General features: G+C 44.9%; 1 protein-coding gene across 5 annotated transcripts in view; it reads left to right on the top strand.

The window, feature by feature from the left end:
- LOC126259810 (uncharacterized aarF domain-containing protein kinase 5) overlaps positions 1 to 14938 on the top strand; it is a 158735-nt gene that overhangs the window by 51738 nt on the left and 92059 nt on the right. For all 5 annotated transcript variants that reach the window (XM_049956843.1, XM_049956845.1, XM_049956844.1 and 2 more), the window contains exon 5: positions 14370 to 14528. In XM_049956843.1, the coding sequence (XP_049812800.1) occupies positions 14370 to 14528 (159 nt within the window). The remainder of the gene's footprint in view (positions 1 to 14369; positions 14529 to 14938) is intronic.

Raw genomic sequence — 14938 nt, 5'->3', positions numbered from 1 at the left:
TGTTTTGTGAAGAATGTAGAGCATCTAAAGCAAGTGTTATGTGGTCCACTTTCAAAGCAGTACAAGTGTAGTTCCCTGTAACATCTGGTAGTAATCCAGTCCTGGAAATCACAGATCCTCTACTCCGTACATCAAGCAAGTTGACAGACACCAGACTAAGATGACAGTGAGTCAGTCATTGTGGTGCCACAGTTTTTTCTGCTGAGGTGAGGCATGTGGTTTCTCCACAAGATTCGCTTATGGTGTTACTTAGAATGAAAGTGTGAGGAGCTGGCTGGCCACATTGTCTACAGACTTCTAACAGCTTCTTCCTCTCACAGCAGTCTACATTGATATTGAACTCTGATGGGAATGCGCCAAGGGAGAATTTTCTTACGGGAATACCTCAAGGGGGAATTTTCCTATGGGAATCCATCAAGGGAGAAATTTTTTATGTGGACTTGAGTGCAGTGCCTTAAGTGACTGCAGTTAGTATTTGAAATTCCTCCCTCTTTTGTGGTTTGTGGTATTTTGTTACTTCAGACAAAAAGAATTTTCTAGGAGATGAAAATGAGCCTATATTACTGGCAATGACAACTGCTGAAGAAAGCAGGACTCCAATCTCTGTCAAGCTGTCCAAATTTAGGTTTTCTGTGATTTACCTAAAACGAGCAAGGTGAACACTAGGTGGTCCACTGCACAGCCAGTTCCTTTATTATTATTAGTCTGTCTGAGCTTATGCTCTGTCTCTAATGATCCCACCATCCATGAGGCATTAAACTCTTATTCTTTCTCCTGCCCTTCTTTAGTATGCACCAGGATATACCACTTGCAGGAGAATTATTCAAGAAATATTGAATGTAGCTTTGGGAAAAACAACAATGAGCATATCTTTCCAAAATGTTCAACATGACCTTTGTTATCAGCAGAAGATAATGAGTAGATCAAAGACGTTACTTATAAAAATTCAGGCTGTAGGATTACTTCCGATAAGAGTTATACAAACTAATACACTAATTCCCAAAAGCTAAGTATGAGGTTCATTCAAATGAAACCTGGTCAGTGTGTCTACCTTTACCTTACACGTAAGGTGGCACCACATAACTGCGAGTATGGTGGCACCATCTATTTGTAGAGAGACTGATGTGTGCACACTGTTTGATGTTGCGTAGCGCCAGTGTGGTTTCACGCCAAAGAGGAGGTGGTCACACAAATTGTCGTCCACTACCGAACATGCAGATGAGTAAGCAGTAACAATGAGGAGTAATTCGATTTTTGGATGCGGAGGGAGTTGGAGGTCGTGAAATGTAGCGATGAGTGAAGGCTGTGAGTACAATCTGCGTCATTCAAGTGTTGTGGAATGGCACAAACGATTCCTTGAGGGGCGCGAGTCACTGGAAGACGATGCTTGAACTGGACAGGCTCACTGTGTCATCACACCAGAAATGGTTGCGGAAGTGAATGCTTTACTCTTGGATAACTGCAGAATCACTGTGGACGAGATCCATTGGTTACTGGCTATTAGTGTGGGCACCGCTCACACCATAGTGCATCAGCACTTGAACTGTCGAAAAATCAGTGCGCAGTGGCTTCCCCACCATCTGACTGCCGAACAGTGCAGTTTTCGAATGGCGCTATCTTTGAGTTGTACTGCATTTCTACTGTCATGTGTACTGTGTATAACCACATTTTTGAGTTAGTAAAATTGTTACTGTTACTTCACACTAGTGACTGGATTTCATTTGAATGCCCCTTATATAGTCAAGAAATGAGAAGACCTGGAGTCTTAGAGGGTCACAGAACAGTATAAAGCTTAGTCATCAGTGGTTTCCAAAATGTAAATAGAGAAACTTTATACCAAGTACATATTTATAAAAAAAAGTGACAAAATAGTGCTTGTTATGTACCCATGTCTATAGATTTAGCAACAAAAATAATGGATTTTTGAAAATATAATTTCATTGGGTAGATAAAAAGTCTGCTCACCAGTTGGTGGCAGAAGAAAACCCATTTAAAGGTATTGTAATATGCAAGATTTCATAGCCAGTAGCGCCTTCGGGCATCAGGGAAGGAAGAGGGTAGAGGGAAAAGAACTGGTGAGGTTTAGGGAATAGGGAGTGTTCAGGAAGATTGCCCAGAACCATGGGACAGGGAAGAATTACCAGATGGGATGAGGAGGAAAGATTGATTGTTGGGGACTGCTCTGGACGAGGTTTGAAAACCTGAGAGCTTAAAGGTCGGAGATAGGGTAATGCACCAGACGAAGATTTACTGATAAAACATTGTGTATGAGTTAATAAGAGTGGAAAGCTAAGTGTGTTGTATGTGGCAGAGGTGGTGGGGGGGGCTGCAAAAAATAGACAAGTCAAAAAATAAATGATATACAAAACTAAAAGGGTGTATAGAAAGGAACAGGTACTGAGAAGTTATGCTGAGGACGAAGAAAGTGATGTTAATTAAGGCAGGTGGGTGGCCAGAACCAAGGACGTGTTGTACACCTGCAGAGTACTGAGAAACTAGTGTCTGAGGGAAGAATTCAAATGGCATGTGTGGTGAAATGGGTACCGAGGTTACGACTGTCATGTTGTAGAGCATACTCTGCAACAGGATATTGTGTGGTGCCAGTATATACCCTTTGCCTAAGCCCATTCACTCTAACTGATAACTAGGTGGTAGTCGTGCCAATGTGAAAGCCCAACCAGTGTTTACATAACACCTGGCATACAACATGTTTCATTTTCAGGTGGCTCTCCCTTTATATGTTTTTCCTGTTACAGGATATGGTTGTAGGTGGGTGCATGGGGCAAGTCTTACAGTGCGGATAGTCACCAGGGTAGGAGCCACAGGCTAAGGTTCAAAAATGGGTCTGAGCACTATGGGACTTAACTTCTGAGGTCATCAGTCCCCTAGAACTTAGAACTTTTTAAATCTAACTAACCTAAGGACATCACACACATCCATGCCCGAGGCAGGATTCGAACCTGCGACCGTAGCGGTCGCGCGGCTCCAGACTGTAGTGCCTAGAACCGCTCAGCCACTCCGGCCGGCCATAGGCTAAGGAAATGGGTGCATAAGGAGTACAGGGTCTGATAGTGGAGATCGGGAGGCCAATGAAAAGCTATTCTAAGTGTGGTGGGCAAAATGTCAAACAGAATGGACCTCACTTCAGGTCATGATTTTAGGAAGTCATAGTCTTGTCGAACTAAGTGATTAATACATTCAAGACCAGGATAATACTGAGCGACAAGGGATGTGCTCCAAAGTTGTTTTTTGGAGGGATCAACGGTACCAGGATTGGATGTGACGGCCCAGGAAATCTGCTTTTGAACTAGGCTGGTAGGGTAATTAATCCAGTGAAGGCTGAGGTGAGAATGGTGGTGTATTGCTGTAAAGAGTCTGCATCTGAACAAATATGTTTGCCTCAGATGCCATGGCTGTACGAGAGGGAATGTTTGACATGGAAGGGAAGGCAATTGCCAGAATGATGGTGGGGATGATGTCAACATCAAGGAAAGTGGCATGGTATTTGGAATAGGACCATGTAAAATTCAGTTGGCAGAATGTATTTAGAGATTCCAAGAATTTGAACAGGTCAACCTTATCATGAGCCCATATGATAAAGATGGCATCAATGTATCCAAATCAAACCAGGCTTGCGGGTCCTGGGAAACCCCCCTCCAAGTGGCCCAAGAAAAGCTTGGCGTAGGAAGGAGCCATCGTGGCTCCCATGACCATACCCTTGTTCTGTTTGCATTTCTGCCCCTCAAAGATAGAGTAGTTGTTGGTAAGGTGAGTTGATTAGGGTGAGTAGGAAGGACATCATAAGTTTGAAACCTATGGATGCTGACTGAGTTAATGTTCAGCAGCAGACAGACCAGGTACATGGCGGATGTTGATATAGAGGGAGACGGCGTCAATGGTGACAAGCAGGGTGTCTTTGAGGAAGTGGTACGTCATTAAAATTGGAGGGAAGTCTTTGCAGATGTTAATCAACTTAGGCTGGTATATGTTTGGTGGGTGCTTTGAGGCCAGCAACTATGGGACGCCAGGGTGATTGGGATTGTGGACTTCAGTAAGAAGGTAAAAGGTTGTGATGCATGGTTTGGGTGGGATAATAAGTTCTGTAAATTGAGGTGTTGGTCCTTGTGAGAGCCCTGAGATTTTAAGACGGGACTGTAGGTCAGTTTGTATCACAGGGGTGGGATCTTGATGGCAGATGCAGTACATAGAGGCGTCAAACAGCTGATGTAGGCCCTTGCATACATATCCCGTTGGTAAAGTACTGCTGTGGTAGTTCCCCTGTCGGCTGGGAGGTTAAAGATGGTGTCATCAGTTTTTAGGGTACAAAGAGCCTGGACTTCTGCAGAGGTCAGATTAGGGTCATGTTAAAGGGGCTTGAGGAAGTGTTGTGAAGTAATGTTGGATGTTAGGAATTTTTGGAAGGCTTGTAAGGGCTTATTTTCAGGTAATGGTAGTGGATCAAATTGGGATCATTGTCAGAATTGTTCCTATATTGTCTGAAATCTTTGCTTGACCCACTCCCACCAAACACCTTGCTTGTCACCAGTGATGTCACCTCCCTCTATACCAACATCCCCCATGAACATGGTCTGTGTGCTGCTGAACATTACCTCAGTCGGTGCCCACTGGATTTCAAACTTACAATATTCTTTCTGCTCACCCCAATCAACTTTATACTTACCAACAACTACTCTACCTTTGAGAGGTAGACATACAAACAGAACAGGGGCATTGCCATGATAACCAGGATGGCTCCTTCTATGCCAAACTTTTCATGGGTCACTTGAAGAGGACTTTGCTAGGATCCACAAGTCTTCAGGCCCTGGTTTGGTTGAGGTACAGTGATGACATCTTTACCATATGGACTCATGATGAGGCTGACCTGTTCAAAATCTTGGAATCTCTAAATATATTCTCCCAACATAATTTCACATGGACCTATTTCAAATCCCACACCGCTTTCATTGATATTGATTTCATCCCCACCTTGGGTCAGCTACACATCTCTGCTCACATTAACCGTAGTAACAAACAACGGTACTTGCATTTTGACAGTCGCCACCCTTTCGATGTAGACGTTCCCTCCCATACAGCCTTGGCATTCGAGGGAAACATATTTGTTCAGGTGCAGACTTTTTACAGCAATACGCCACCATTCTCACCTCAGCGTTTATTGGCTGTAATTACCCCCACCAGCCTAGTTCAGAAGCAGATTTCTAGATCATCACATCTAATCCTGGTGCTACTGATACCTCAAAACACAACTTAGGAATAAACCTCTTGTCGATCAGTATTATCCTTGTCTTGAATGTCTTAAATCAGCTAGTTTGCAAGGGCTATGACTTCCTAAAATCATGCCCAGAAATGAGATCCATTCTGTTTGACATTTTGCCCAATAAACATAGAACAGCTTTTCATTGGCCTCCCAGTCCCTGCAATATCCTTATCAGCCCCTATACTCCTTCTGCACCCATTTCCCTACCCTATGGTTCCTGCTCCAGTGACTGTCATCATTGTAAGAGTTGTCCTATGCACTTTCCTACCACCACCTACACCAGCCCTGTAGCTAGCATAACATACGTTATCAAAGGAAGAGCCACCTGTAAATGACACATGTCGTATACCAGCAGTTATGTAAACAATGTTTGGCCTTTCACATTGGCATGACTGACAACAAGTTATCAGTTAGAATGAATGGGTGTAGGCAGGGGATGTATACTGGGATCACACAATATCTCATTGCAGAACATGCTCTACAACAGTTGTGACCGCTGAGACCTCCTGGCAGATTAAAACTGTGTGCCGGACCGAGACTCAAACTTGGGACCTTTGCGTTTCGCGGGCAAGTGCTCCACCAACTGAGCTATCCAAGCACGACTCACGCCCCGTCCTCACAGCTTTACTTGTACCAGTATCTTGTCTCCTGCCTTCCAAGCTGTGAGGACAGGGCGTGAGTCGTGCTTGGGTAGCTCAGTTGGTAGAGTACTTGCCCGTGTAAGGCAAAGGTCCCGAGTTCGAGTCTCGGTCCAGCACACAGTTTTAATCTGCCAGGAAGTTTCGTATCAGCACACTCTCCGCTGCAGAGTGAAAATCTCATTCTAGTTGTGACCTCTGTATGTGTTTCACTACACGTGCGTTCTGGATTCTTCCCCCAGACACCAGTTTCTAAGAACTGTGCAGGTGGGAAATGGCATTACAACATTTCCTTGGTTCTGGCCACCCACACGGCCTTAATTTACGTTAAAGTTTTCTGTCTCAGCATTTCTTCTCAGAAGATATTCCTTTCTTCACTCACTTATGTGTGTCCCACCCCCCACCTATGTCGCATACAATGCACTTAGCTTTCTGCTCTTATTAACTTGTGCACATTGTTTTGTAAGTAATCTTTGTCCTGCATATTATCCTATTTTCCACCTTTAAGATCTCATCTTTTCAAATCTCATCCAGGGTGGTTCCCAACAATCAATGTTTCCTTCTCGCCCCGTCTGGTACGTCTTCCCTAACCTGAGGTTCTGGGTAATTTCTCCAAATTCCCCCGTTTCCTAAACATCACCAATGTTTTTCTTTCAATGCCCTTCTTTTCCCTTCAACCCTCCTGCCAGAAAAAAGAGCTACTGTGGCTCTGGAAGCTTACAAATTTCAGTCCTTTTGTATGTGTTTTCTCCTGCTTCTGCTTGGTGAGTAGATTTTTAATCTATCCAGTTACATCATGTCTATAAAGTGTTTGGCCATGATACTCACATCAGAATACTTTTAATGATCTGATGATGGCAGTAAGCTGTAACAGGGCATTGTTAATTGTATAAAATATGTGATCAAGCGTGGAGGGTAAAAATCGTAGCGGGAGATCAGGAGTTGAATACACTAAACAGATTCAGAAGGATGTAGGTAGTTACTTGAAGATGAAGAAACTTGCACAAAAACAACTACTACATATGATCAAGACAAACATTTATAAATAAAATGCCAAATTAATTGCAGGCTCCAGTACAAACTTCATGTCTTCAATTGATAAAACTTAGCTATTAGTGATATGATTCCCCCTTGCTGACAGGCATGCCCGACAATGTTGTAGTATGCTCTTATGAATTCATAGTGACAGCTGATGAGCTTCAGGTCATTTCCGTAGTACATCTTAGACATATTCTTAAGGGATTCAGATTTGGAGACATCAGTGGCCAGTCTAAGCAGTGGGCATCTTCCCTCACCTAGGAGGTATTCGAGCACTAGAACAGTTGAGTGATGACTGGCACTTGGCCAGCAGTGAAGATACCAAAATCTAAATTCCGTGTCCAACATGGTGGCTCCCAGCAACAGAATCTCCCGAGATCCACAAAAGACTTAACAATTTTGTGTGATTATACTTCGCGAGCTTCTTTGAGAAACTACTTTGGTGGTAAGCATACTTCCCAAGGATCTTCAAAACAATGTTATTTGGTGCAGTAGATACTTCCCTCAGCTCTAAAAGCTATTTTCCACAACAAACAAACTACAGCTGGTCCAGTACACTACCCTTAGATGTAAGGAGTGTATAGAAGTGATAAAACGTATTTCCATAAACGCAGTAAAGAAATGCAGTTACTGATAAATATATATCCCCCCCCCCCCCACCCGACAGACTGCAAAAGGGTTAAAGTGAGATACTGATGAATAACTACATTAACAACTTCATAAGACTATCTTAAATCTCAGAATTTACCCAATTCAATCACAGTCTGTTACTTCACAGTGTTAGATAGAATATGGAAACTTGCTACCATATCCTGTCTTCCAGGCTTGGTAATCTAGCAGTGTTTACGGGAAGACAAGAACTTTGAACTGATTGGTAAAAAGATTTTATGTGCCACAGTGGGTAGAACTTCGCCTGCAGTATAGAAAGATCAAGTTTTGATTAGTGGTTCATCACACCATTTAATGGCAGTATGATTCGCAATGTGGAATTATTGTAAATTTGACACACACTGTATTGATCACCTAAAAGCACATTGTGAGTATGCCATTAGCTACTGTGGCTTACAGTGTCATCCTTCCTGCTTGCCGAAATGGAGCCACCATTCTTTCTATTTGCTGAAATGCAACCACTGTTTTCACAGTTGCAGGATTCAATGTGGGAAGTTGTGGACTTTATATTTCTGGAGATGACATTGTGTCCTGTGGAATGTAACAATACATTAAGACACACTTGCCTCATTGCATGAAGAGTATGTCTTATTCAAGTGCAAATGCTATGCTTTAATAAACTCATTTCCTGAAGGCCAATCTCGCCCAGTTTTCACTCTCTCACATGCTAATATTATGCTTGTGGGCACTGCTGAGGTGTATGGCCTCATACTTTCTTGTTTTCAGATTGTTTGATGATGCTTCACCTGTCTTCTCTTGGCATAATCCTGACCTTTCCTGTCACACGTGGGTGCCCATGGTCACATGTGGGTGCCGCCAACTAGGCACTCAAGTATTTCATCTTCTTTCTGTGACTTGAATCATTTATTGCTGGTAAACCATTCTAACAGCTTCTCAATTTAGACTCATTTGGGCATATTTTCCTGTGCCACATTTTACGCAAGCATTAAGAGTACTTTCATTTGCAAACCTGTGACTGGTCTTCATTCTCTCAGACTAGGCTATAAGGTAATTCAATTTTAATAAATCCCTTCCTTTAGTTGAATATTGAATACTAAGCCAGTGGAGTCATCCAAAGTTCATTCACCCATTCAGCAGTTAACAGCAGTAATGGCTTCAGTTAATTCTTTTATGGTTACAATAAAAAGATAAAGTATTAATGTATATTGGTTTATTTTCATAATCTGGTTTCAGGCTCTGCACCATCAAATTGCACTTCCTCCGTAGAGGTTATTTCAAAGAGAAATTACGAACAATATCTTGGCGTGCCTAGACTTCTAGCAAGCTTTATAGAAAGCCTTCCGCACTTGCTTCCACAATGACAAGAGCCACATAAAGCTTAACCTGCAGGTAACTGCTACCTTGCCTGCATACAGTTGTTTCCTCAAAGCTCAGGAACCTCTGAAACAATATCCAAAAACCAACACATAGCAACTGCTCCACAGCAAACTAGATCAATTATTTACATTATAATTAATTAATAACATCCTGTATTATTACTTCAAGATACACATGATTATGTCCTACAGACACAGAAATCATAATATATGAAACAGTGGAAACTCCAGATAGGAACATAAGCAATGTAGGTAAAAATAGATTGCTACTTACCGTAAAGAAGACATGTCAAGTTGCAGACAGGCATGAATGAGACGCACACTTATAGCTTTGAGCCACAGCCTTCATCAGTAAACACACACACACACACACACACACACACACACACACACACACACAAAGGAAGCACACCTCACGCACTCACGACTGCCAACTCCAGCATCTCGAGCCAGAATGCAACATCATGTGGGATGCAAGCAGCAATCTTGAGGGGGTGGGGAAGGGATAGTAGTATACAGGTTGGGAGAGAGACGAACACTGTCTGGTGGAGTGTGGAAGGACTAGACTGCCAACAGGTGCAGTGTCAGGAGGTTGTGGGACACGGAGGTGGGAAAAAAAGAACAAAAAGGAGAGGAGCGGGGAAAGACAGGTGCATGTGTTGGCAGAGGGCTGCAAATAAACAGGGTGGGAGATGAGAAAGAGGAGGAGATGATAGGACAGAGGGGGTGGAAAGCGTTGGGTGGAGGTTATGGGGTCTGTATGTTATCGTAGGTTGAGGCTGGAATAACTATGTGAGCAGAGAATTTGGTGTAACGATAAGTCCTGTCTGCGCAGGTCAGAAAAGCTGGTGGTGGAGGGAAGGATCCAGATGGCTCGGGTAATGAAACAGCCATTGAAATCAAGTGTGTTACGTTCATTTGTATGTTGTGCCAAAGTGTGGTATACTTTACTCTTGGCCACAGTTTTGATGGTGGCCATTCATCTTGGTGGACAGCTGGTAGGTAGCCGTACCAATATAAAAAGCTGCACAGTGATTACAGCAGAGCTGGTAAATGACATGTCTGTCTTCACAGGTGGCCCAGCCCCTGATCGAGTAGGATAAACCTGTGTCAGGACTGGAATAGGAAGTGCTGGTTGGATGGATTGGGCAGGTTTTGCACCTGGGTCTTCCACAGGGAAACGATCCTTGTGGCAAGAGGTTCGGATTGGGAGTGTTACAGGGTTGGAAAAGGATGTTGTGGAGCTTATGTGGGCGATGGAACACCAGTTAAGGAGGGGTGGGAAGTATCTCAGGTAGGCTGTCCCTCATTTCAGGGCACAGTGATAGGTAATAAAAGCCCTGGCAAAGGGCGTGGTTCAGTTGTTCCAGTCCGGGGTGGAACTGATGACGAAGGGGACGCTCCTTTGTGGCTGTTTTTTGGGGGTAGTGCAGGGATAGGGGTTCTGAGGAGCAATGGCATGGGAAATCTGTTTGTGGACTAGATCTGGGGGACAGTGCCTGTTTGTGAAGGTGTTGGTGAGGCCCTCAGCATACTGAGCAAGGGAGTTTTTGTCATTGCAGACATGCCGTTCCTAGGTATCCAGGCTATATGGGATGAATTTTTTGGTGTGAAAGGGATGACAGATATGGAAATGCAGGTACTGTTGATTGTTGGTGGTTTGAATGTGACAGAGGCGCAGATAGAGCCATTAGAAAGAGGAGGACAACAGCTAGGAAGATGGCATGCTGGGTGGAGGAGGACCATGTGAAGCAGATGGGAGAGAAGGTGTTAAGGTTGTGAAGGAATGAAGGTAAGGTGTCCATATCATTAAGATATCATCAGTGACGAGAACCATCCTAGGGGTTTGGTGTTTTGGGAGGCTAGGAAGATCTCCTCTAGATGGCCCATAAACAGGTTTGCATAGGAGGATGCCATGTGGGTGCCTATGACTGTTCCGCAGATTTGTTTATGTACTCTCCCTTCAAATGAGAAGTAGTTGCGGGTTAGGATGAAGTTAGTAAGGTGTATGAGGAATGAGGCAGTGAGTTTGGAGTCTGAAGAACATTGGAAAATGTAGTATTCAATAACAGTAAGACCACGGGCAGGATGGATGTTGATGTATAGTGTGGTCGTGTCAGCAGTCTTTGACGTGGGAGGCTATATTACAAGCAGTTGGTCAGAGTTGTTGGTCAGTGAGCACCAAAATTATTACAGTGGAGACACAATAATTAACCACAAGGGGTGTCCAGGATTGTTGGGTTTGTGGATTGTGGGGGGCATGTATAAGGTTATTGTGTGGGGCTGTCATAGGGGGAGGAAATACACTCCTGGAAATGGAAAAAAGAACACATTGACACCGGTGTGTCAGACCCACCATACTTGCTCCGGACACTGCGAGAGGGCTGTACAAGCAATGATCACACGCACGGCACAGCGGACACACCAGGAACCGCGGTGTTGGCCGTCGAATGGCGCTAGCTGCGCAGCATTTGTGCACCGCCGCCGTCAGTGTGAGCCAGTTTGCCGTGGCATACGGAGCTCCATCGCAGTCTTTAACACTGGTAGCATGCCGCGACAGCGTGGACGTGAACCGTATGTGCAGTTGACGGACTTTGAGTGAGGGCGTATAGTGGGCATGCGGGAGGCCGGGTGGACGTACCGCCGAATTGCTCAACACGTGGGGCGTGAGGTCTCCACAGTACATCGATGTTGTCGCCAGTGGTCGGCGGAAGGTGCACGTGCCCGTCGACCTGGGACCGGACCGCAGCGACGCACGGATGCACGCCAAGACCGTAGGACCCTACGCAGTGCCGTAGGGGACCGTACCGCCACTTCCCAGCAAATTAGGGACACTGTTGCTCCTGGGGTATCGGCGAGGACCATTCGCAACCGTCTCCATGATGCTGGGCTACGGTCCCGCACACCGTTAGGCCGTCTTCCGCTCACACCTCAACATCGTGCAGCCCGCCTCCAGTGGTGTCGCGACAGGCGTGAATGGAGGGACGAATGGAGACGTGTCGTCTTCAGCAATGAGATTCGCTTCTGCCTTGGTGCCAATGATGGTCGTATGCGTGTTTGGCGCCGTGCAGGTGAGCGCCACAATCAGGACTTCATACGACCGAGGCACACAGGGCCAACACCCGGCATCATGCTGTGGGGAGCGATCACCTACACTGGCCGTACACCACTGGTGATCGTCGAGGGGACACTGAATAGTGCACGGTACATCCAAACCGTCATCGAACCCATCGTTCTACCATTCCTAGACCGGCAAGGGAACTTGCTGTTCCAACAGGACAATGCACGTCCGCATGTATCCCGTGCCACCCAACGTGCTCTAGAAGGTGTAAGTCAACTACCCTGGCCAGCAAGATCTCCGGATCTGTCCCCCATTGAGCATGTTTGGGACTGGATGAAGCGTCGTCTCACGCGGTCTGCACGTCCAGCACGAACGCTGGTCCAACTGAGGCGCCAGGTGGAAATGGCATGGCAAGCCGTTCCACAGGACTACATCCAGCATCTCTACGATCGTATCCATGGGAGAATAGCAGCCTGCATTGCTGCGAAAGGTGGATATACACTGTACTAGTGCCGACATTGTGCATGCTCTGTTGCCTGTGTCTATGTGCCTGTGGTTCTGTCAGTGTGATCATGTGATGTATCTGACCCCTGGAATGTGTCAATAAAGTTTCCCCTTCCTGGGACAATGAATTCACGGTGTTCTTATTTCAATTTCCAGGAGTGTAGATTCAGGGGAGATGTTGTGGGAAGGGCCTAAGGCTTTAAGCAGGGACTGGAGTGTGTATTGGACTTCTAGAATGGGATCACTCTGGCAAAGTTTATAGGTGGAGGATTCAGAGAATTGCCACGGGCCTTCTGCCAGGTAATCACTGTGATTCATGACAACAGTGGTGGAACCTTTGTCTGCAGGTAGGATTTGTTTTGAATATGTGTATGGCTGTTCTTCCTTCTGTTGAAGAAGAGACCTGGGGAAAGATGGTGAGGCTAAGTTGGAGGTAAGAAATTCCTGCTAGGTGACCAGCAGATGGTTAGGTTTGAGAGGGGAGGGGGGGGGGTGTCACAATTGGATGGTGGTATAAACTGTAAGAGGCAGCATTCGATGTAGGAATTAGGGTGGTTTTGGTTGGAGGGGTTGGCTTCCATTGCAGGGATCGGGAGTAGACCACCATCTGGTACAACGTGCAAATGAGCATAATACACTTCATTTCAATAGCTGCTTCACTACTCGAGCCGTCTGGATCCTTCCCTCCACCCCCCAGCTTTTCTGAACTGCACAGATAGGACTTATCCTTACAACACATTCTCTGCTCCTGTAAGTATCCCGGCCTCAACTTACGGTAATGTACTTCTCCACACCCTCCAACCAACATTTTCCACTCCCTCTGTTGTATCATCTCCTCCCCTTTCTCATCTCCCACCCTGCTTATTTGCAGCCCTCTGCCAACACATGTGCGTGTATTTCTCCACTCCTCTCCTTTGTTGTTCCTTTTTCCTCCACTTCCCTGCCCCACAACGTCTGGACTCTGTGCCTGTTGACAATTTGGTCCCTGCACACTCCACCAGACATCGTTCATCTTTCTTCCCACCTGTACACTATTATCTCTTCCCCACCCCCTCCAGACTGCTGCTTGCATCCCACGTTATGTTGCATTCTGGCCTGAGATGCTGAGTTGGCGGTTGTATGTGCATGAGCTGTGCTTGCTTTCTTTGTGTGTGTGTGTGTGTGTGTGTGTGTGTGTGTGTGTGTGTGTGTGCGTGCGTGCGTGCGTGCGCGCCTGTGCGTGTCTCTTTACAGACAAAGGCTGTGGGCAAAAGCTATATGTGAGTGACTTTTAATCATGCATGTTTGTATCTTGATACATCTTCTTTACAATAAGTAGTGATCTGTCTTTTCCAACATTGTTGAGCTCATAATGTATGTCATATGTGCAATTATCTACTGTTACAAGCTCTTTTCGTGTAATTGTTATTCCAGCTTTAGTTGCATTAAAAAAAAAAAATTGTGCATGAAAAGAAAACAATGGAAACTCCAGGCTGGACTAACAACAATATAAGGAATAGGACGGATTGCTATTCACCAAAAAGTGACCCGTTGACTTGCAGAAGGCACAACAAAAAGACTGTTACACATGCAGCTATCGGCCAAAGCCTCCCTCAGCAAAGAAAATGTACACACATTCACACAAGTGAGCACATGTTACACATACTTGACTGACACCACCAGCAGCTCTGACCGGCTTTGGCCGATAGCTACATGTGTAACAGTCTTTTCATTGTGCCTGTCTGGAACCCAGTGGGTCCTATTTATGGAGAGTAGCAATGTGTCCTGTTCTTTATATTGTTGTGCACACAAAGACTTACTTGTATTGTACACTAAATTGTTCATGTAGGAAATTCATTTTCTTCCAGGTGTTCCGAGCTACCACTAAGAATGGTGAAGAAGTTGCAGTGAAAGTGCAATACATCGATCTGCAGGACAGGTTTATAGGAGATATATTAACGATAAAATTTCTTCTGAAGTTGATTGGTTGGATGCACCCAAAATTTGACTTTGAGTGGGTACTGTTGGTAAGTTTCAAACTAGTGGATTACTGTTGAAAGGATGTTAAATTGTAACCTTACTTCTTACATGGCAGTGTTAGCATCAATTTGCATGTAATCTATTCAGTTTATGTTGTGTTACCACTCTTACAAGTGTGCAAGGCCATACAGGGTAGTGTTTGATCCATGTCACAATTTGTGTACATGAAGCATACAGCTGAACTTTATTATTTCACATCAGTTTTTGTGGAAGATTCTGATTGTGTGAGATACTAGTGGTTTAATTTAAAAAAATTACCAGTATTTCAGTTTCAACATTTGTGCAACACACAGAATAAAACAGAATAAGAGGCTGAAAGAGCAGTGGTGCAACTGGCGGTGTTAATGCTCAACACCTGTTGTTCGAATTCCATAGACCCCTTGAAAGAGGACAACCT

The sequence above is a fragment of the Schistocerca nitens genome, chromosome 5, assembly GCF_023898315.1.
Source record: "Schistocerca nitens isolate TAMUIC-IGC-003100 chromosome 5, iqSchNite1.1, whole genome shotgun sequence".
NCBI classification, from domain to species: Eukaryota; Metazoa; Arthropoda; class Insecta; order Orthoptera; family Acrididae; genus Schistocerca; species Schistocerca nitens.
This window is presented reverse-complemented; position numbering and strand designations above follow the sequence as displayed.